This window comes from Spea bombifrons, chromosome 1 (assembly GCF_027358695.1).
Source record: "Spea bombifrons isolate aSpeBom1 chromosome 1, aSpeBom1.2.pri, whole genome shotgun sequence".
In the NCBI taxonomy this organism is placed as follows: domain Eukaryota; kingdom Metazoa; phylum Chordata; class Amphibia; order Anura; family Pelobatidae; genus Spea; species Spea bombifrons.
In genome coordinates, this window is record NC_071087.1 from 116,116,822 (window position 1) to 116,141,952 (window position 25,131).

The 25,131-nt window shown below is 38.9% G+C and overlaps 1 protein-coding gene across 1 annotated transcript; it reads right to left on the reverse strand.

The window, feature by feature from the left end:
- Positions 1-1,553: 1,553 nt before the first annotated feature.
- Positions 1,554-23,313, reverse strand: PITPNB (phosphatidylinositol transfer protein beta). The gene is made up of 11 exons (XM_053469630.1): positions 23,192-23,313; positions 18,687-18,717; positions 18,208-18,353; positions 17,310-17,401; positions 15,577-15,584; positions 14,293-14,367; positions 12,698-12,781; positions 7,837-7,914; positions 6,715-6,825; positions 5,078-5,200; positions 1,554-2,046 (listed from the first exon to the last, which is right to left on the reverse strand). Exons 1-11 carry the CDS (start codon positions 23,209-23,211, stop codon positions 1,996-1,998), a joined length of 819 nt encoding a protein of 272 aa, XP_053325605.1. The 5' UTR covers positions 23,212-23,313; the 3' UTR covers positions 1,554-1,995.
- Positions 23,314-25,131: the final 1,818 nt, after the last annotated feature.

Here is a 25,131-nt window from a genome sequence, read left to right on the forward strand (position 1 = left end):
CAGCCTCAGTCCCAAAGGGTACAAAAAGTTAAAAACAGCCTGGTCCTTAAGGGGTAAAAGTGGTAGGTATGTTGTGCAAATCAAATCATACAAACAAATCCATTTTAATTCCAGGTTGCAACAACATAGGACAAATGCCAAGGCACTGTAAATTCTCTTTAAGATCCAATCACCTTATGAAGGAATGCTTTACCATGAAGAAAGTGTTGTGTAGCTGTGCTCCACGTGTCCTCCAATTTTGGTATCATCTTTCAGAGTCTTACATGTACCCTTTAGAAAAATCAAAAATGGGATTGGATGTTTTTTGTTTGTCCCCCCCCCCTCCCCAAGCAATTACTTTCTTACAATTACAATTATAAATAGCTGACAATTGCGGAGTAGCTAGGTAATAAATGTCAAGTGGTTGAGCGCTGAAGGATTTTTGAGACTAGTGCTTCTCTAGAACTTTGTCTTATGCAAGGCACAGTAATGGTACTGTAAAAACATACCGGTCCTCCTAGTAGGAAATAGTTTCAGGTCTTCTGAAGGAGTACCGAGGCTGAATATTGTAATAAACAAAGAAGCAGGGGACATACCTGGTGATCAGATTTATTGGTTTCTTAAACTTAATGGACATTTTAAATACTGTACACACAACTGACTGCAATTCAAAACATGTTTTTACATTCAATATAAGTCCCCTGATTTCAAAACCTAGACAGAAACATTGCCACTTTTCGGTGTGTTTCAGACACTCTGTAGTAGTCACTGTATGAAAAATAATTTGAATCATGATTCTTACAGATAAACATAAAAGGACGATTTAAACTATAGCATTCCATTTAACAAAGTCATGAGCAGCTTTCTATGATAGCCAGCGGTGAGAAAACAGCCTAAGGAAATGATACTAGAAACGTCTATTTAGAATAATTCAAAACCAGTTCTGCCTGAGGAATACAGAGAGACCAAAAGCATGCTAATGTTAAATAGTAAAATTCCTTTACTAAAAAGTTGCTGTTCTAAAATAAAAATCGCATTCTGTCACTCCTAAAATATATTTCCTTAAATTCCAATCTAACTACAAGATTTTCAAAACACACATTTACCATTTAATATGCTCCTTTAGAGTAACTTTAGAGGACACCTATTTTAGGATATTCAACAAGAAGTTTGCTGTATTAATGTCTGCGTTTTAACATTATTAGTAAACCTAAATATAATTTAAATAGATTAAGTTAATCTATTCACTTCAGTTTAAATGTAATTTTTTAGCATAAAAGTACATTCATATCTAAATTAAAAAGCAGAAATTGTGTAAAATAGCAACAGTTCGCATAGATCCCAAACTGTAACTTCTGAGCATGTTTACTGACTGAATCTGGGAAATAGAACACGCTTCCCAAGAGATCAAGATAACAGGACAGATTTTTTTTTTATTTAAATATATTTTGTTATCCTAAAAAAAAAAAAAAAAAAAAAAACTCAGACATGCAGAAAAGCACTAAAACCCAGACATTTAACATTGCCGGCCGAGGAATAAAAGTATGAATCAATTAAACTGCAATAGAGAAAAGTTACATTGCGACACGGGGCATTTATTTGCGTGACACGTTTCAGCATCAGAAAGACTTTTAAATATGAAAAATAAATCTCTGAATGATAGTCAAAGCAGCTCGTATTGCCAACAGCTAAAAAGTAAAATTCTAACGGTACGTGATGGCGTTAAAAGAAACGGTTAAAAAAAGGAGAGCGCATGGTACAAGGGAAGCGGAGTTCGGCGAAACATGGTACGTTGGTAAGGAAGGCAGGAACTTAGCGTTCTAGAGACATTCAATATTTTTGTAAACTATTTGTATGTACAGTAAACGTTCTTTTTACATTTTTTGCTCGTATCAGGTACAGTACACTTCAGCAATTAATGCTCAGCAAGTGTTTATATAGCTATACGCACATACAGGTATATAAACACGGGTATAAATGACAACAATTCTGCATGCGATTTGGTCGGATCAGTCTTCATTCATCATTGGCAGCGCTTGTTCCTCTCACTTGACCTTGGTTGCGAAGCTAATATGAAAAGGGGAGAAAAAATAGCATTAAAATCGTACACGGCGCTTATATATACACACTAGCAGTCCTAAAGATAGTTAAAATAAACACAAATGGCTGCCCTTCAGGAGAAAGAAAACAGAAGCAGAGCAGGATTGAGTTAAAGGAAAAAAATAAAAGAAATAAAGGAAGCTTTAGGTATGAGTTACTTCTTGGACAGCTATCACCTCAATTTAAATTAACCAATATTTTCTATCACATGGAATAATCCGGCATATTCCTTCACCTATACAATGTAGACAAAGCATATTAATTCAAGGCTCAGTGACTACCCAATAAACGTCCTCTAATGCCAACCATTCTCAAACGCCCTCCATAAGAACAAAAGTAGCACACAGATTCAAAACGCTAAACTTATTCCACTAGGATCTAAGCAGACATGAAGTGCTGGGAGAGTGGTTACCTCTATGGTAACAAGCCGACTACATGAGTGGATAAAGAAAGATAGAGTTATCTTAAAGGTGGTGTTTCAGCCATATTTAACACTAAAAACTGAATTAGGAACATAAATCCTAGTACAATTGAAAACCCAAACTATTTAAATATTTCACGATTGAAAATGTCATTTCTGTCCAGAACACTTGTCATGCGACACAAAAGCAGGCACTGATAGGCTGCTGCCATAGGAAATTTAAGTTTGACCACCAAGGTTTTAAGGCTCTGCCATGTCAACTATCTTTACGATAGAATTTCTTCTCAATATGTTCTCGATATGTAGGAATCCTTTATATAGGTCATACATAACACCTTAACACACTACCATATTACCTTGAGGGATTCAGTTATGGTTTACGGGCCCCTGTCTAAACTGCAATAATAAATCTTACAATACCGGGTGTTAACAGTTTACAGTTACTGCCCTAAAATGATATTCAAGTTCAGCATCGACAATCACAATTCCTCAGCTTCTGAGCACAAGAAAGGCAAATAAACTGTACCTGAATATAAAATAAAACAACTTATCAATTTCAATTAAGACCACAAAAACTCAACAATCTAACTAAAATTAATGCGCTGACCACATGGTCTCAGTATCCGATATAAACAAACCAGGTGGAAAAAAAGCATCAGATTAAGAGTAAGGGTTTGAAACAGAGAAAGACATTTTCAATCTTTCAATTGTAATTAGTAATAAATTTCTGAAGCATGCCGAGAGACTTAAAACCAGCCAAGATGCACCTTACAGCCCGTCACCTGATTATTCCCCCGCTAGTTACTTACACACCTTAATACTGCCCCTGAACCTAGAGAGGACTTGCTTAGGAGTCAGCAGCCGACGTGCCTCGAACAGTACCCTTCTTACGTATCTAAATGTAAAATAAAATTGTAAGCTACTAAAAGGAAAAAAAAAAAAAAAACACTTGAGGGGGAAAAGTAGTATTAAGGGTTATATAAAAACTGTACAGGGGGTCAACAGCTATTGCTGAGCAACTCCCATGACCCTTAACTACCTTTTGGCTGAGTGCAGGCACGCCAGGGATCATGGGAGATGTAGCTCTGTGGTTGTTGTTGAACTACATTAGCTGTCCCCTAAATAAAGCTGAAAATAATGGTTACAAAAACTTCCAGTAAAAAAAAATTAATATATATATATATATATATATATATATATATATATATATATATATATATATATATATATATATATATATATATATAATAAAACACAAATATAGGGTGCATACACATACCGGTAATAAAAGCGTACAAAAAGAGTGCATTTTATATAGAACACATACAACAAAGTCAGAAGATGTAAAAGCTGCAGTACAATATACTGTATCTTAAACAAAACCGGTGCCAAATAATAGTAATGTCTACTCATATTACTCATATTAATCATGTAAATATCCGGGTGCTTCTGTTAAATCTGCAGAATTTTATACTCTATATACTATACCACTAGTATCTTACATACAAACGACAAGCTGGTCAGGGACTCTTCAGCTCTCGTAAAAAGCTATCATTTTCTGATATTGGAACGGTAATGCCCCTGATCATTAGATGCCCCACACAATGTATAATAACATTTAAAAAAGGATTGAGAGCTACAAAACATTAAAGGAAAACCCCAATCTCAAAGGAGGTGGACTAACGTCTCATTCACCGCTGTATGTTGCATAAAATATCAGATACTTCTGAAGATATGGAATTACTTGTTTTCACTTCCATTTTATTTTAATAATTTGCAACATAGAACATTTTTCTAGGCTGTAATCTCTGCACAGATTTGGCCATGTTGCCAAAGTCAGCAATTAGGTCATATGTCTGCCTAAAACCATGTTTTTCCTTACTTTCATTTATTTAAGCATGCAAGAGAAATGCATGGGCGCTTGTGGACCTGAAACACAAGTGGCTTTCAGAGAGATACACAGCACTTTGAATAAAATTAATTTTGTGCATCACAAGCAACGCCCATACCAGAGTGGATTGAGAGGGACAAGGTTGGACACATCACAAGAAAATATTAAAAGTAACTTAAGTAAACACACAAAAAAATTCATGGAATTCGTCCCGGCTGAAATGGTTTGCAACAACTGACAAGCTGAAATGTCAACATAAGCCATAAATAAATTGAACGGAATAGGAAAAGAAACACTTTCTGGATTTAAACTTAACCCCCCCCAGAAAACGTTTAATTGATTTTTTTTACTTAATTGCAGCAAACACACCATGCAGGGGTATAAAAAGCCCGAATTCTTCACACTCCTGACAAACTATGCGTTTGCAGGACTCAACCTCCCCAACATCACTATTTATTGCTAAAACCAACTCCTTTACGTTAAATTGGCCCAGGTCAGCCCTTCTTGCAGGAGAAGCTCACTTAGTGTTGACCACTTGTAAAGCACAGCAATAACAGCGAGTTCACAGGTTTCATTCCTGGTTTAGTGAATAAAAAAAGAACTCTTATGCTGTCTTTTTCAGAATCAAAAGGATCATTATTAATTTAGTCAATGGAAAGATTGTAACAGGAAAATAAAATCCTTACAGCTTCTAATTCTTTCTGCGTTTCGTCCTCCATTCTTCTAATGTCTTCCATCGTCAGATCAATCCATTTGTCGATCCAACAGAACAATTGGCGGTGGAAATTTGTGAATATTCGTTTTTCTTGCTTAAAAAACAAAGCACATTACAAAGCAATTTGACACACCTTACTAATTACAAAAGCATTTTCAGCATTCTTAACCCTTTCAGCCCCCCGCCCCGAGGACATACGGGTACATCCCTAAAACCTGTGCCAAGATGCCCATTAGGACATACCAGCATGTTCTAAAATTGTTGCAGCGATATCTCCCTTCTGCTGACACCCACCAGCGGGTTCACTCGCAGACAGGAGAGCCACAGCAGGGTCTTTCTATACCGTGCTGGGCTCTCCCACTGCGATCAGCAAACAAATGAAGCGCAGATGAAACAAGAAAAGAAATAAAAAAAATATATGTAAAAAAAAAAGAAAATCACTATCCCAAACCCATTAAGTCAAAAATATTAGATTAAATAAAGGGCAATATGTAAAGCATGGATGTGGCCCTATGCATGTGGGGTATGCCTAATTGAGAGATGCTGATGAACATAAAATTGGATGCTAAATGTCAGGTTGAGGAAAGTGTGACAAGATAATGTTGTAAATGTTTATACATCAGTAGGTAAATTGCATTGTCTTTATATTTCACTGCATAATCTAAACAACCCAAATTGCAGATTTGCACCCAGCTTTCTAACTGGTGGAAACACAAACCAAGTCTTTTGTTTCAGATTTACGTAAACATGCGGATTACTCAATACGACATCAAGACACAAAAAGATACGTGCCGGGCATGTTCGATAAGCAAATGCTAGCCTTTTTAGACCAAATTAAATTCTTGACAGCTCTTTAACAATTTTTCTATTTATTGCAAATAATTGAAACTTTCAATTTACATAGACACAACCAGGCTCGCAGTCATTAGACGGTAAAATATGCACATCCTACGAAAGTAGAAATCCCAAACTACTCCAATCCAGGGATTAGCATAATCCAGCCATCTGGTTTATGATATCCATGCAAGGAATCTGCATCCATCTTCCCCAGTAATCTCCCAAAAGGTTTCAGGAATGTAGGTATAGTGTGATCACCGATATCAGAATGGAAACCGGCCAATAATAATTCCAAAGAGATTAATACAGGTTCGTTTTGATAATATGAGGGGAGCTGCCAGAAAAAAGAGTGCACAGAAAGCCTACCAACATGTTTTACGAAGGTAAATGCAAGCGTTCTCATTTTAAATGAGAACAACATTCACCATACCCAGATTCAGCCTGCTAAACCTTATGGCGTTAATAATCATTCTGTTCCTCTTGTTGAGCTTTACAGCCTAAATAAAAAGTTACTGCTGTGAATTACTGTTGTGTCATGTTTAACAAAGCACATAACTGGGGAGAACTATTCAGGACTGTATTCTGAAGGCTGGGTTTTAACTTCTGATCACAACTACAAGGACACTGAGCAACTTGGCCAAGTTTGTATAGACCTCATCATGCTTCTCAAAGCTCTGTCACTCTGTGTTCACGGTGAATAGGAAATGTGGTCTTCAGTTCAGCCCTCTGCAAGGAAATGAAAACTACAGAATTCCAGTAAGTGCTACTTACCTTCTGAATAAAATTTTCTACTTTGTTTTGAAGTCCCCACCATCTAAACTTAATTGTTACTAGTTTGTAAGCGCACATGCGCGGACAGTCTTCAGCATTTGCCAACTCTTTCTATGGAAGAAAGGAGGAAAAAAAAAGAAGAAGAAAGAAGTGAATCGTATTAAAAAGGAGCCAAAGTTTCTCACACTGACCAGACTAAAAATAAGAAATTTATATTAAATAATTGAAAATACAACACCCTTGAGCCCATCCTCCTCAAAAAGCTATACATTTATCATGCTAATAAATACTGTATTTGACATTTTATTTTTATTGTTATATTATTCTGCTGTAGTGGTTCCCTCCATCTCTTGGATTAATTTATTTGGCGTCACTTGCTTCTTTAAACAATGACTAATACATTGCTGGTTTTGCATAGAACAATTATTATTTGAGCTTTGTGAATGAGGTCATTACTAATAGACCAAAGCATGCTTATTTACAAGTTTAGTTAAAATTATCAGAAATGATGCACAGAGGAGACCGCGACCTCTTGACCTGGTGTGGTGTTCATCTTTGATGGCTCTATATTGAGGACCCAAACATTCAGACTAATTTACACAAGCTACAACGTATGTAGAGATTAACCAGATTAGCAATCGCCAAAGAACGGATGCTGAAACTGCAAAGTCAATAAATCCTAGACTTCAAGAGGGTAACCCTGCTTGTATTCTATTTTTTAGTATGAAAAAAAAGATCAAAGTGATTCTTTGCTTCAACATAGACCATATATACAACTATGTGCCCAGGGGCCAAACTATCACTAGGTGGCAGCAGAGTGAAAATTATAGAATGAAAAAAATGCCAGCGTATGAAGTGTCTTCATTGGTCCTTTGTACATAGCCAACGGTATAAATGAAACATGTTTTATGTTTTCAAATTACAGCACATAACCAAAGGGTCAATGCTAGTGAAAACTTGTATTTATGTGATTAACACTTCGTAAACAATTAGCATTGTCTATTAATACTCATTGTGCTAGTCAACCGAGGTGATGTCTGACACTTGGTCACTAGTTCAACATTCCCGTCAAGCTTAAGTGTATGCATATTTTATATAGCTATAAATATCTTCCTATATTACCTTCCAATTAGGTCCCAAAGGTCCTCGTTTTGTTTTAACAGACTGAAATATTGCTGGATCTTCTTCAGCCTTGTAGTCCTGTAAAAAGCAACAAGAAAATAAGTACATATTATAATATCATCCGCACCATCAGAAAGGATTAAAAGAAGACAAACTGAAAAGGTCAAGAATAAACCAATAACACTGGATCATTTTAGCACGGGCCAGCAACAGTCGGATAAAATATACACTAATTGATTGTCTTGTAGACTTAGCATCCAATGGAACGGTCCAAATAGCAGGAACGTTTGATTGGACCGATTGTTATGGTGATAAGATCACTTTTGCCCAATATGAACCCAAAAAGCCCTCCATAATGCTTATGTCCCTAAGGTCCCCACCAAAGTGCTAAAAGTGTGCTTAATACAAATAATGTGACCAAGCATCTGTGGTCATTGACCTACAGGCATGTAATGCATATACAAGCACAATTACATTATGTTATTCTGAACACTGGAAGCATTCTCCATTAATGTACCATACAATTAAAGCAGGCAGAAGTATTTGGGGGGAAATATTGGCCTTATTCATATTCTGAGCTTCTGAAGTCTCCAGCAGGCACGCTTTTAAACTCAACGTGTCCAGTAGTTTTAGATCATAAAACGGGGCTTGTCCGAAAACAAAACACACCTCCTTACACTGTATGAGGATCTTCACAAAATCCAAGTTAATTTCTGTATTGTTACTCTATTTTGCCCACGACAAAAGACAAACTTTATGTTACATGACAGAAAATACAATCCATTCATCCCAATTACAGCGGTAAATGAGCAGCCGTGTGGAAGGAGACAGCCTCCTGGCTCTGTCGGCATGCAATCTCCTTCAGGATCCCAGAGGGAACTTGAAGTCACTGAAGGCCGGCCTTTGGCTTGGGGTTTATTTTGTTTGCCACCAGCTGCAGACTTCTCATCTCATTAGTTCGGTTATAATACTCTAGGGGATGACAGCTGTAACCTACTTGAGTCTTCTGCTCCAAGGTTTTCTCTGGGCTAATTCTGTTGCACAGTTTCTGCAACCCGTAAAACTATGTTCACGCCATATAGCCAAGTGTGGTATAAACAGAGGCAGATATTGTAACAGACAGCAGTTAGCCTTTTACACCCGTATATATTCTATAAATATTTTCAAAGAAAGCATTTATGAAGGGACGTCAATACGACGTTTTACCAATAAAACATGGAGCGGGATGCCTTTTGGTGAGCAACCATTACTCATTATCATGGGATTCATCATGGAGGTAAAAGCTACTGTTCGCAGATACTGATTTTGAAGATTTCTGTCACAGTAATGACCTTGTCATTCTGTTAATCGCTCTATTCTTTTTATGAAGCCAGCTCTTGCCAGAAGGAACCCCACGCAACAATTCTGCAACATCCCCACCCAATATCTTAATATAGTATCTTCATAATACATGTCAGGTGTGCCTGGCTCAAGCACTCCTCGCACATGGTGGAAGTACCGTATTTGCTCGATTATAAGACGAGGTTTTTTCAGAGCAAATGCTCTGAAAAATACCCCTCGTCTTCTAATCGGGGTCGTCTTCTAATCAGACCTCAAATAGAGGTCTGATTAGGAGACTAAGATCCAGATCCCCCGCACCGCTGCAGGGGACCTGCATCCTCCTGTCTCTCCCCCCCCCCCATCATACACACACTTACCGGTGCTTCCTGCTGTATTGCCGGGGCAGCGGGGTGAAGTCTACGCGATCCGCGTAGACAACATCCGCTGCAGCCGGAAGGAGGTGTGGCTAGCAGCGGGGGTTGTCTGCGTCCGTCGCGTAGACCTTCCCCGACTGTCAGAGATCAGGGGTGCGGGGAACTCTGATCTCTGACAGCCGGGGAAAGTATACGCGACGGACGCATACAAACCCCCGCTGCCAACTCCACCTCCTTCCGACTGCGGCGGAAGGCGACGTCAACCCGCTGCCCCGTTTGGAAGCACCGGTAAGAGAGGGGGGAGAGAGTGTGTGTGTGTGTGTGTGTGTTAGTTAAATGGGGGTATAGGGTGTGTGTGTGTTAAATGGGGGCATAGGGCATTTCTGGAGTGGCGTTAAGGGGGCATTTAATAGAGCACTCTGCCTCCTGAAATGCCTTATACCTCCCTATATGCCACTCTGCCCCATAATATGCCTTTTAACCCCCTAAATGCCAGAGTGGCATATAGGGGTATAAGGCATTTCTGGAGGCAGAGTGCTCTATACAATGCCTTTTAACTCCCCTAATGCCACTCTGCCTCCTGAAATGCCTTATACCTCCCTATATGCCACTCTGCCCCATAATATGCATTTTAACCCCCTAAATGCCAGAATGGGATATAGGGGTATAAGGCATTTCTGGAGGCAGAGTGGCACATAGGGGGTCAAAAGGCATACCATGGGGCACAGTGGCATATAGAGGGTTAAAAGGCATATCATGGGCCACAGTGCCATATTGGAGTGGCAAGCCTGGGGGCAGATGTGCGTAACTGGGGGACAGGTTGGAAAATTCAAGAAATAAAAACAAAAAAAATATTTTTCTCAATCATAGCTTTTATTTAAAAAAAATAGTTTACATGAATTAACATTTACTGGTAAAACTTTTTTCCTTTGGGGTCGTCTTATATTCAGGCTTTTTCTTTTTTTCCTAAGTAAATATTCAGATTTTGGGGTGTCGTCTTATAATCGAGCAAATACGGTGATTATAGTATAGTATAGATGAAAAAGAAAATGAAACTAAAAAAGGAAATATGTAAGTTCAGGGCTTTGTTACTTACATGGTTTATAGTCATATCACCTTCTTCAATTGAAGAATCATCTGCAAGCTCTACATTAACCTACAGAGTCCTTATACCACAAGAACACTAACCCATCGGTAAATATGCATCCATTATTTACAGCTTGCCTTCCCTGATACAACAATCTCGCAACATCAAATAAACCCACACGGTTACATTACCCATCATATTTACAGAGTATTCCACCACAAAATACCTGAAGTATTGCCAAGCAGGGGATTATACAAGATGGAAAATAAGTCCTTTCACATGGTCGTGCCAAGGCAGACTTTGATCCTTAAAAGCTTTTCGACAAGGTACTGAAGGACATAAGTGTTTTTTCGAACACATGTATTGATGTATAGTACCCACGCGCAGATTAAGAGTTTACCAAGCGACTGCTTGAAAGGCTGCCTCGGAATGTTTTTATATCACGACTATACCACCTGTACTGTGCAGCTGTACAGCTACGCCCGAGAACACACTGACAGCATGCAAACTACATGATGCTTTAATACAATAGCACGGGAAATGCTTAACTTAACAATCCATAGTGACACAGCTTAAAAAGCGCACATGTGCATATCACAAGGTTAAACAAAAAGGTTCATCACTAGCATATTTAACTTCACCATGTCTAGTGTGTAGGGCTACCAGATTATGTTTTTTATGGGAGAAGGGATAAATGTTTTACGAGCATGCTGATCTCACAATCGATCCACTGACAGCATGCTGCCATTTTAATTTAATGTGTATTTTTTCTATAGCCTTATTTATCCATCTCTATATACACTCACTGACCACCGTATTAGGTACACCTGTTCAATTGCTTGTTAAGACAAATAGCTAATCAGCCAATCACATGGCATGTAGACATGGTCAAGACAACTTGCCGAAGTTCAACCAGAGCATCAGAACGGGAAAGAAAGAGGATTTAAGTGACTTTGAACGTGGCATGGCTGTTGGTACCAGACAGGCCAGATGATAATGGGCAGACTGGTTCGAGATGACAGAAAGGCAACAGTAACTCAAATAACCACTCATTACAACCAAGGTAAGCAGCATTCCATCTCTGAAGGCACAACACATCGATCCTTGAAGCAGATGGGCTACAGCAGCAGCAGACCACACCGGATGCCACTCCTGTCAGCTAACAGGAAACCGAGGCTAAAATTCACACAGACTCACCAAAATTGGACAATGGAATACTGGAAGAACGTTCCCTGGTCTGATGAGTCTCGATTCCAGCTGTGACATTCAGATGGCATGGTCAGACTTTGGCGTAAACAACATGAAAACATGGATCCATCCTGCCTTGTATTAACGGTTCAGGCTGGTGGCGGTAGTGTAATGGTGTGGGGGACATTTTCTTGGCACACTTGGGGCCCCTTAGTACCAATTGAGCATTGTTTAAATGTGATAGCCTACCTGAGTATTGTTGCTGACCATGTCCATCCCTTTATGACCACAGTGTACCTATCTTCTGATGGCTACTTCCAGCAGGATAATGCACCATGTCACAAAGCTCACATCATCTCAAACTGGTTTCTTGAACATGACAATGAGTTGTACTCCAATGGCCTCCGCAGTCCCCAGATCTCAATCCAATAAAGCACCTTTGGGATTTGGTGGAACGGGAGATTTGCATCATGGAAGTGCAGCCAACAAATCTGCAGCAACTGTGTGATGACATGTCCATATGGACCAAAATCTCTGAGGAATGTTTCCAGCACCTTGTAGAAAGTATGCCATGAAGGCACTTCTGAAAGCAAGAGGTGGTCCAACCCGGTACTAGCAAGGCGTACCTAATAATGTGGCCAGTGAGGGTATAACTATATACACAAAACAGATTTGTATCTTTTTACCCTACAAACATTTACAATTTCAACTGACTCTCGTATCTCAAACACAGGGCCCTTTTTACACCAAAATATCTTGGACAAATTAATACACTCCCTTGTTATATTTTGATACCTTCAGCGCACATGAGCAATTTTTTTTTATGTTGTACTTTTCAATAGTAGTGTGGTATGGTTAAAGAAATAACACATTATATATTTAGCATACTCACTCCTGGTTCTACTTGACTTCTATCTGCAATATCAATATGGACCACTTCAACTGTTTTCCATATGTTGGGATCTAGGCTGTGTACCTGGGAAATACAAACGTCATAATTTATGAGCGTATTCATAATAAAATATAACCTATCAATAACAATATGTAATAACCATTTCATACATCACACACGTAAGTTTAATGGCTGAAAGCATAGTCATGACCTTGTTTTGGACAAGATGGCATAAAATTCTGGATCCTTAAATTGATCCAATGAAGCATGCGCTCAAAAAATAACACAAAAAAAAAAAAACATCTTAATAATAAAACCTATGTCTGTCTTAAATACCATATTTGCTCGATTATAAGATGACCCCCCAAATCTGAATATTAATTTAGGAAAAAAAGAAAAAGCCTGAATATAAGACGACCCCATAGGAAAAAAGTTTTACCAGCAAATGTTAATTCATGTAAACTATGTGAACAATTGTTTGTTAATAAAAGCTATGATTGAGAAAAATATTTTGGTTTTATTTCCTTCTATTTTCCAACCTGCCCCCCCCCCCCAGTTATGCACATCTGCCCTGCAGCTGCGGGGGATCTGGATCTTAGTCGTCTCATAGTCAGACCTATTTGAGGTCTGATTATAAGACGACCCCGATTATAAGACGAGGGGTATTTTTCAGAGCATTTGCTCTGAAAAAAACCTTGTCTTATAATGGAGCAAATATGGTAAATAAAAAAAAATTAGGTATTTGTACTTTATCTTAGAAAATACATTTTTAAAAAAAATCTAAGTTCTGCAGCTTAAGACATATCGAAGAAGATAACAAAATATCAAAACATCCTAGAGACTTTAATGCTGACTAACATAACGAAAACCGCAGGAAGTCTGTTTTTATCTCACATGTTCGCTTGCCTTATCTGCATTTTAGACTTTGTTTCTACTATATTGAAAATATATAGAATACCTACCCATTTCACCTAATGTAAAACAAAAACACATTCTTGGTTTTCTCAAAACTTAGGCCTTATATTAAGACGTTAAGTCTGCAAGGATTTTAATATAAAAAGTAAAAATGCAACCTGGCTAGAACTGAAATTCACTGGATGCCAGGTGCAAACAATCATACTCGGGTTTTACAAACCTAGAAACTGGAATGTTTTACCAATATTAGTTTTTATATATTTTTTTTTTTTTTTACCGTGTCCCAGAAGCTAGGTGATATGTAATGGATATCTTTTTATGTTCATGAGGGCCACATCCATCCTTTACATATTACCTAGGGATGGGATAGTTTCAACTTGATAAAGACCTCATTGTGAGGTCGAAACGTTGTTGCTGTCTGTCTTTAATAAATCTGCCTGAGCTGGAACCCTTGAGTGCCTGGAGCCTTTATTTATTTTGATCTACTGGGGAGCTGGCCCTTCCTGGCACAGTTAAGCACCCGAGTTCCTTTGGTGTGTGTGCAGATTCCTCATTCTGGTGACTAGCAATTCTAATATAGCTCAAATTGGCTTTGCCTTCAGAGCAAAACCAGCTATAAACATGAAAAATAAAATTTGCTTTATTTACATAGTGCTAGAAAGGTCCAATTAAGAACTCACATTTTCTTGGGTTCCCAAATCTGGTTTGTGCCATGTCTCTATTTTAATGAAGAAGTCTTCTTTCATATACTCATTCTAAAATAAAACATAAGAATTAGTCATGGTGTTTATTAAATGCAGAGTGGCTACATTTTTTTGGTTTTATCGCATTGACGTCTAAACAGATTTTACATGCACTAAAAGTTCTAATATATAACATAAGATATATAATTGAAATGTCAATTCTGTTGAAGGGGAAGTATGTATATTCATGTAATGTTGACATGAAAGCAGCCTATTTCTGTCTATAATGGGAAGGGGCACAGTACCTCCAGAGGAAATAAAACGAAACCTAATAAAGGGTTATTTGCTTAACATACCAGAGGGTCTTATTTATAACCCAGAGGTGGGCGAGCTGGCTAGGAGTGCACGTGAAGGACTTGACAGTGGTCTCATCCACATCCATCTAACAAGATGCTCACCAAAAACAAGTACTCGTGTGTCTGAAAGGACTAGACCCATCTGTTGGGGCAATGGTTAAGCTGGTCTCTGCCCTGATCATGCTCCCTCCTGTCTTAAGCGTTGGCCTGTCCCGCATGAAATTAGGAATCCCACCAACATAAACTTTAGCAATAAATACAAATTAACTGCTATAATTTTTTTCAGTCTTCATTTATTTTAGTCATTAGATAGCACATACGAAGCAGGTCATACCATTTAGAGAAGTTATGCTTAACTTAGTAAAGGTCATTCTAAAGCCTTACAAGGTAAATTATAAAACCCTAACACACTTGATTAAAAGAAAAAATGAAACAAATTAAATAACACTTCAAAATTTGCAGTCAAAGAAGCACACATGGGATTTTTGAAAGAAAACTGGCAACATTATTCTTAAAAGCAAATCTCTTGCATGTGCCTTCTGCTGAATTATTATTTTGCAATTATGCTCATTTTCTAACTCTACGTGGCTTTCAGAAACAATGAATGACTGTTCTGTTCTACTGTGTCCACCATAGACGAAACACATGCAATGAATTACAGGATACTTTTTCTTTATAAAATCCATATTTTATATTATAAATACACATACAGTTGTAATGTAAATTTAGCTACTGCATGAAAAATGACCTGCATTGCAAGCAATGCTATAAAGCAGAATATATAATACAGAAATGTTTGCTCGATACTTGTAACTTACACATAGATAACATACACCACTCTACAAAAAGAGTATTCCTGCTTGACATAAAAATAAAAAGTAAGAAAATCCTATTGTATTCAACAAAATAAGAATAGCATACTCACCGTTACAACTGGTGTACAATGATCAGGAAGGTTCATGGAAGAAAGGGGTAAAAAACGGGGAAATTGTAGATTTAAATTAAGTGAAATTAAATATACTTGTAGTTTAACAAGAACATCTAAATTATCTTTAAAAATATCAGTACTAACAAAACATTCCCTTTTGTAACAATATCAAATCTCATTCCATCCGCTAGCTTTACAGTTTTTTCCCCGTTACTAACACACTTACACACACACACTTTTTTTGTACCGCTATCTTTGTTGCCTCAGGACAGCTCTTTTGTCTACTCCCTCACACCGCTTGCATCTGAGCGCCAGGAAAAGAAGTTTATATGCACACACACACACAAGTGGTTATAAAATAAAAAAATATAACCTAGGGGGTACCATAACAGGACTTGAGGTCTGTACAAATAAGAATAATGAAGGTATCATATGGTATAAAACGGTTCTTTAAATCAAACACATTTTTTAAAAACACTGCCGTCTGATGTTGATGGTCAACATCTGTCAATCACATGGGGTGACGCACCACCAATCACATTAACCACAGCATCTAGAAAAAACGTGATTCAGTCACTACACGACACGGATTTAAACGCCGCTCTGTGTGCCGAGGTTTGATTTTATTAGAAATATATTAATCTTCCTCTGATTGGAACTACCAGAGTAGATGTTATATTTCATATGTTTTTTTTACAGATATACGTTAACCCCTTCTAGTCCATGGTTACAGCTCTTATGAACTATGTTCTTTATGTTTAATTGGTTCCTGTTAATGTTAGGCACAATTACTTTTCCAGAGGTGTAATTTCTACAGTCAGATCTGTCATGTTTTCATTCACAATGAACAGGCAGAGAGATGCCCAGTGTTAAAAAAGAAAAGGCCTGACCCGGACCAGATAGAAATGTATAAGTGGCTTTCCCTTTGTGCAAACAGGAATCCTTCCCGACACAGAGCCAGCGCTCTAGTAGAGGTTTCGCTTGGCAGGCATAGGTCCCAAGACAAGCAGCTGTCTAACTCTGCTCATACAATAGAAGGAGATCTGTCTTAGCAGCTTTTGAAGGAAGTATATAGTTTGCCCACCTATCAATGCTAGAATTGCCAAAACTATTGCACACATCACCATTTTGCTGCTGCTCAAGACCATTGCTTTGTAAACTGGGTGAACAAAAGTTAGGAAATGCATGTCCCCTTTTGCAAGATTGGAGTCCATGCAAAATCAACTACAATACACATTTAGCATGAATTTGGGCTGGAGAGGATCTTTTTCCCTTTTGGGAAGTGGAAAGGTGATAAAGAGCCCCTTCAGAACCATCTGGGGAAAGGCAGTAATTCAAGATTATACAGCACTGGATTAAATTGGGTTTTGTTTTTTTTTGGAAAGCTCTCCTCAAGTAATGTTTTACGGTATATAAACTGCGGTCTATTCAAATAAGGAATAGACTACAATAGTATATTGTCATACCACCTGTATTGAGATTTGTCAGAGAATCAGGCCTCATGCAAGGCCATGGATTATCAGAATTATCAGAAAACTTCATCCATTAACAATGATCTTGTTTCCCCAAGAATAAAACAGAGATGCTATAGAAGGGAGCACAACACTAGAAGCCACCAAATGCCAAGTGCTTAATCTTTTGATACAATAAAAAAGTTGATACAAAAAAAAGTTGTAAAAATACATAAATTAAACATACGAAAAAAAGTCATATGCACTCAAGTGGCTTACTTGTTCGGCAGTATGGATAGGCATTCCAAGCCTTTTCATGAAACACCAACGATCCCTCTGGAGCAAACATCTTTACAAAGCCGGGGACTTTACTGTGAATAAAGGCAGATTAGATTCACAGTACCTAGAGCGAGAACCTATAAATGATTTGCTGCTCTGATAGACTATAACCTTTGTAATTCCTCTGCCTTAACCCTCAGGCAGACCTTTTTTGCCCTTACTCAGGTTCATAAACTCAGGCCACAAACAGGGCAGCGGATTCCTCTCACACAGACTGACCCACCGAAGCTCATCTGAGCATGTGGTCAAATACAATGACCAACAAGTTAGCAGAACGCAACTGGAACCGACTTTCTTTAATCCATTTTCCCTAAAGTCCTTGAGACATCGCCTTTAAAAGGGATCTCTCTTTGGCAGCCCATTTCTCGACGTTACAATCTTAATACTCCCCAAAGCACTTAGTCATTTCGTTACATGATCCAGTATACTTAGTCACACATCATACCTGAAAAAAATATATATTTCAAGCATTTTGTGCATATACATATATAGGGTAGTAGAAGCATTAATAAACACTCATCTACAGACACCAGAAGGCTTGTTTTCCCTCAGAAATCTTATGGTGCTGCCCCAACCATGTAAATGGTAGGCACATGCAAATAAGGCCAGCAGGGGACATCTGCGCGATACGCGTAGACAACTTCCAGTGCCTCCCAAACAGCATCAGTTCTTGTAGGTGCACTTGCACAAAGTCAGTGATTTTGTATGCATATAGTTAGGTGTATGATTTAACAATTACACTAAAGACATGTTAATGATCATTAATTATCTAGGTTGAAACACAATCAGGAACTGAAACAGCTGTGTGGGAGATTTTCTCATTTGCTGGTAAAAGTACCTTTTCAAGTGATATATTTTATGTGTATATTGGCCTTTTTCCCCATCTTGTTCATACGGCTCATTCTTTAAGACTTCAATTCCTTCACCGCCACCAGTTTCATTCTTGCTGGCTTCAGCCACAGAATATAGTTGGCCAACTTGATACTGAAATCAAATATACATTCGTGTGTTTTTTTACAATGGCTAGATTAAGGATAACCAAAATACTATAATAAATAAAAATAGGCTATGAATATCAGCAACAGGTAGAACATATAGATGTGGCCTTGTTTTCATTAAGGAATATGTACACAAAAAAAAGTGTTTGATATTGCACAATAAAACATTTGGGAGTCCTGATGAATGAACATGGTATACAGCATGGTTGCATTAGTTACATTTAGTATAGATATAATACATCAATGTTTTCATAAGAGATAAGAAAAAAGGTTCTGTCAAAAACAACATAACTAATGGGACTGAAAAGGAGCTACGTACCTCTTCTACTGAACATGGCAAAACAACGCGGCTGAAAGGAGAAAAAGAGTTTTACTACAAAACATTAAGCAACTGCCCTTTATTGAAAGGTGTAGCCCGGAGAATACAGCGATGTATTTTTGCATTAATGGAAACGAGGTTTTATTTCATTGTGCTTCAATAAACTTTCTTTATCTGTAGACCCGGAGTCTGCATTTTAGGTAGTCGTGATATTTTGGGTGACTTTCTCTGCGCAAACTTGACATCGAGTTGATTCTCTATGGCAATGCTTATTAAGTCTGGCTCAATCTTTTCATTAGTCAGAGTGTCTGACTGGGTTATTAACACTATTATTTTGTTTGATAGTCAGTATGATAAGGAATAATAGTGTTTAGATTGGGCTAAAATGACCAATCTAGAACTTACACACAACAAACACTCAGCTTTCAGTATTACCGTATTTGCTCGATTATAAAACAAATGCTCTAAAAAATAATCAGACCTTAAATAGCGCTGCAGGGGACCTGGATCCTCCTCTCTTGTAGCCTCTGCCGGCACTTCTATGTTTGAGCACCGGTGTGACATGACCTTCCGGTGCTCAGTCATAGAAGCCCGGAGGAACTAACGGGCAGCAGAGGTTGTCTACGCGCATCGCGCAGACATCCACCGGCTGCCCCCATTTGACAGGGAGTCTGAAGTACGGGGGAAGAGCCTGGGGACGCATCGGTAAGTGGGGGGGGGGGGCAGAGCGACATATGGGAAGGATATAAGGCATATCTGTGGGGCAGTGACATATAGAGGGTTAAAATGCATTTGGGGGGCAGAGTGGCATATATGGGGGTAACAGGCATTTCTGGGGAGGGGCAGAGTGGCATATAGGGGGTATAAGGCATTTCTGGGGAGGGGCAGAGTGGCATATAGGGGGGTATAAGGCATATCAGGCAGGCAGGGGTTAAAAGGAGTGTGGCAGAGTGGCATATAGTTAGCAGCACTCTACCTCAGAAGCACAGCAAAGCTTTACTGGAATCTGAAGAGAGCAGATGGCATAACACACAATTTTCTGTTTTTCCCAGCTTTTGTGACAAATCCTGGCTTATGTCACCAGACGCTCAACTCATGAGATCTCAGAGCTGACCTATGACTACTATACTGGTGAATACACCTCTCAGCAAACAGAATTCCAAACTCTACATATATGTTTCCTAATTTGGTCCCCGTATAGTTCAACAGAGAACATTTCACATTCCCTTGATATGTAGTGGCAAATACATGCAGATTGCCCACATGAAGGTGACAGTACATAAAACATTACATGGTAGCCATACATGATTATGGTAAAGAAACAAAATCAGTATGTATGCCAACCTTTTGCTTTTGGGAGCTACGACACTTCCATTCTGCCTAGGTTAGTGGATAGATTAGCCCCATTTCTGTCTTAGTATGTGGACAGACCCGTGCCTAGAATGGGCTCAGGAGTATGAAAGAAAGTAGCATTGGAAGTTATATTATCAATCACCTCTATGACTCCAACCTTGATCTGGTATTTACATCACTTCAATTCAAATTAAAACCATTCATAAAGTCTCAACACAGAGCAGTAAGTAGTCGGGGCATCCCCGGGCTCTGAAAGTAACAAGAATTTAGGAAAATATTTGAATTATAAAACTTTAGTCTTAAGAAAGAAAAAAATGCTGCATGATTTGTTAACTAAATACGCAATTTAATGGCTAGGCAAATCCCCTTAAGTCAGTTTATTTTCTGAACTATCTCCCCGGGGGTACAGAATTAGTAAAAAGTACCTGGGGGGGGGCAAGCTAGTCCTGTGATATTCATCTTACATTTTGGCATGAATTTAGAATCACAAGGATTAATTAACTTGAACTACTACAGATTACTTTGCTCATCATAAAATTGGTATTTACAAGCCGCAAAATTAATTAGTTTATGAACATCCCATTCATTTTTTTTACTCTATTTCAAAATAAAGCCGTGACATTTTTCCAAGTTTGTATCATTAAGAGGTAAAACCGGTTTCTTATTTAGTGATTACTTTACACTCTTCCTCACTTCTCTTCAAGCACTCTCTCTCATTTGCTGGTAAAACTCACCTTTTCAAGTGATATATTGTCTATATTGACCTTTCCCCCCATCTTTTTCATATGGCTCAAAATAAAACCATCACCTTTTTTTGTGAGTTTGTATCACTAATCTAAGTAAGCGGAAAAACTGGTTTCTTATTTAGTGATCATTTTAGATATAAAATAAATGTTTTGGAAATCAAACGACCTGAAGGCTCGGATCCACTTACTCTTCCTAACACTTCTGCAACCAAACGCAGGATAGCAAACGTGATTCTACGCACAGGCTAATGCACAAACTTTTGTGTAAATAGAAAGCAAACCTTTCAAAGAAAATGACAGGTTGTTTCCAAATAAACTGTAAATGGTTCTTAAAGGGACAGTTTAAATATCTCATTACTCTGTTCTTTAATATACATTCTTCTAAAAAGGAAAATATAAAGACACAAAGGAGTCAGCCCTGCTGCAGCAGCTGTCGTCCTCCATCAATTGGAGCACATTCCATGCATGCACATGGTGGTCTGTACCGTCCCCATATCCGCGGCATTGCCCAAGCCAGCGCCGGAGCTGAATGGAGGGGAGCGTATATCGCGCACAGAGATGCGTTCGGTCAAACACGTCTCTCGCCCCATGCATTTTCAAAATAGACAACACGAAGGAACCACAAAGCTATTACATGAGTTAAGAATGCGAGGGCTGGTGTCCCTTTAAAACGCTAAGGTTAAAAGATTTAAGGTTAGTTTGCTAGAGAGTTCAGTGTAAGTTTTACCTAATTGGAAGAGCACCTTGCTGTCCCCTTAGCCCGTTTAGTACCTCTCCATAGGATCGATTAAAAGACATCAGATGTTCCAATAGACAACACCGAGGCAAGGCTGAAAATTAAATAATCCCTGTATGCCGAGAGCATGCACCTTGGTTCAAAATCACAAGTCACTCCTGTGGCCAAAAGGATGCTCGAATCTGACTGGGTTGTCGACACATGAATTAACAGTCACTTTAAAGCTAGAAAAGCCTTAAAAACGGACAGGACAGCCGCTTCCTTCTATATGCACAGCTACGTTAGTATAGATCTGGCAAATTAGGTTACATTAAGTGTCACAAAAGTTTGAAAGGCTATAGCCCACAACATATAGGCTATAAATACGACACTGACTGAAAAGCAGAGCAGTCATCCACAAATGTGTAGAAGACAAAGCCAACTTCATGAAGTTTATCTTTCTATACTGAAATAATTGCCACATATACAGGATAATGTTTACCTGTTAAGCGATCTGCCTGCGCTAACAACAAAAACCAAACTATAAGACTTTAGGTACTTATCAGCCATGCTTGTACCTATCCAAATACGAAGACAACCAACAGGAGATAAAACACTTGCACAAAAACCTCTGATTGCATATGAATCATAATGCATACAGATGTATAACAAATAGGTAACAAGAATGGGTCATCTCTCTGCTCCAGCCAGAGATTACAACGGTCACGGGCCATGTTACCCATGACACGCTTCAGAAAACATTTATTGGAAATTAAATCTGTAAAGGAATTTTTATGGATCTTTTATCTTTGCCGAGATTACCTTTTATAAAAACGCCAATTAACGCAATGGGAAGAATACAGAGTGGGCAAGAGGCAAGTATTTGAAACAAGTTGGGGGGGTGCCGGGGCTGAGATGGAGAGAAATGTCGCTGCGGACATTAATGTCGGCTACAAGACTGATCAGCGCGGGGGGGGGGAGCGAAGTTGTCAAACATGTACTTCAAAGCATCACTGTCTAGTAAGGTTATTGCAACACATTAATATTTATTTATAGTAATTATCATCAAGCTAAAAATAGCAAATTTAGATTAGAATCAATAAAAAAAGATTGGCAAGGATAAATCTGAAGAACCAGGTTGGCTTTTTTACCCATTGCCATGTATTACACATGCTACCCACACACATGCACACAAAGTTCATTAACAAATCATACTTAATGGATTCCCAAATGGTAGGGACTGTTTTATATGATTATACAACCAAAGGAGGAATTTAGTAAAGTGCAGACACCTTACAGCATTTATTGATATGTATCACCCATGAAGCATGATATATACATACATACATACATACATACATACATGGACAGCTATTATATTAATAACAACGTGCTTTTTACACCGGCTACATCCAGTTGTTAGCAGCCAGGCCTCTCTAAGGCCAGGCTTAATTACTAACTATACAGTAACGAAGAACCAGCCCATATAAGAGGTATTAACAGGTATGATAGAGGCCACAGCACAGGAGCCTCCAGTCAGGAGGCCGCGATTACGGTGTATGAAGTGTATGCCAGCTGGCAATAAGCCGGCTACAGGCAGCACACTACCTAGCACAGCCCCACCAACCTCGGTATTTATGCGACGCACCGAGCAGCCATTAACCCACCCCCCGTCAAGACGCTGGACTCACAATTCCTTGATAAGCACCATCCTCCACCCCTAGCGCCGCAGGTACTGTGCGGCACCAACGTAATACGGCGCTTTCCGGGAGAGCGGAAGACGCGGTAAACCACGCCTCCCCAGCGACTTCCATCACTCGTCGGACGGCTTTGATTGGCCCTTTGCTAAGGCATGAGCGTGAAGCGATTCGACGTGCCTCGCCTCCGAGCGCTGATTGGTTACGGATTTGACATGTGTCCTCTCTCTGCAGAGTGCCAGCTTCTTGTTGTTGCTGCAGTGTATGAGCCGGTCTGTCGTGAGGGATATTAGGCAGGTAGTGTGCCGACTCAGGGCTTGTGAATACAAGGCCGGATGCCGATTACCTTGGGTCGGGTTTTTTTTTTATTTTTTTTTTATTTTTTTTTTATTTTTTTTTATTTATTATACTATCTGCAAACCTGTAACACGTGTGGTCTGAACTTCCTGGCGCCGACTGGTTTCCAAGAAACGGTCGTTATCCTGACTGGCCACCTCAGATATAGATGTAGCTGTCCTGACAGGAGGGCCTATCTGTATTTGGGGAGGGAGCGGTAACCCTCATGAGCTACTGGAACGGATTCACTGACAGAATCTATATATCGGGTCCAAATCTGGTAAAACCTTATTGGCCAACTGAATTGCATTCGATTGCAAGTTTCAGGCACATTATCTAGTATGCAGGTACTGTGTCCAGATCACAACTGATGGCATGTTATTTACGTATTATGTTATATATATATATATATATATATATATTAGCGTTGAACACAGCGAGTAAAATTGATTCAGATACATTTTTATTTTGTTTTTGCTGTTTTGGACAACAGGGTTTTTCCATCTATGTACGATATTTTCAATGGGGAGGTCCTTGCCACTTTCTGGACTTGCTGTTTGCTCCAGTGCTGTACATAGAAGTTGGTTCATACCGAAATTCGTGACAAGTGCTGCCGCCTTGCACAGCATCCTTTCCTTTGCCTACTTAAATAATGGTAGTACAAAAATACAAAGCGTTATTGGTGGTGTGTTACTGAAACACAACACTATTAGAGGAAACGGCCTCTATAATGGCTTCACCGAGCTTGCCACGGTGCGTGCGTCGTGCCCTTCCTTGGCTTACCTAATTTATGCACGCTATTTTTTTGTGTGCTGTACAAAACACTTTTTAAAGTAAAGAAGGAGCCCTAGAAATAATCCAGTATTAAATAGAATATACTTTTAGACCAGCACTAAAAGTCTATTCAAAGCGACCGCCAATCAGAACAGAAACAAACTCTACTAATAATGGTTTGATTTCGGCCAATGTTCAGCGCTAGTAGTACACTACTTCTAGTAGGGGAAGATGAGCTTACAGCACTATTGTCAGGCTGACATTAAGTCTCAGTCTAACATAATCTGTATTGTTTAACACTGACACTGTGGTGATCTAACACTCATCTGTTTCTGGCTGCTACTGACGAGGGACATGGTTTCGGCAAGCAAAAAACCCCAGAGGTTGTTGGGATCATCAATCACAGCCATAACCAATGAGACTCCCTCCACTTCATGCCAGGATTGTGTTGGCTACTTCTGTCTATCAATTACTTACGCTGTATTCTACACACAGCCCCTTCCCTTTTTACCTGCCATGACAACGGACAAACAAATGGATAGCAAGTATTTTTTTGGAGATTCCTATGAATGCATGGGTTACGCTAAAATTGCTTAAAAATTACATGTGTACAAATCTGAATGTACAAGTCGTATGCGTATATGTGCGTGGGTTTCGTATGACACCCAAACCAAGCCATCTGGTTAACCATTCCAACTACCCTTTTCTCTGAAAGAGGGATCACCGTTCTTTGTACAGTGGTTTCTTTAATACATTGTTTTGGGGGGGAAATTAGTTCTCATTTTCTAGGATCCCAAAATGTTTGGTTTATATCCCTAAAGGTC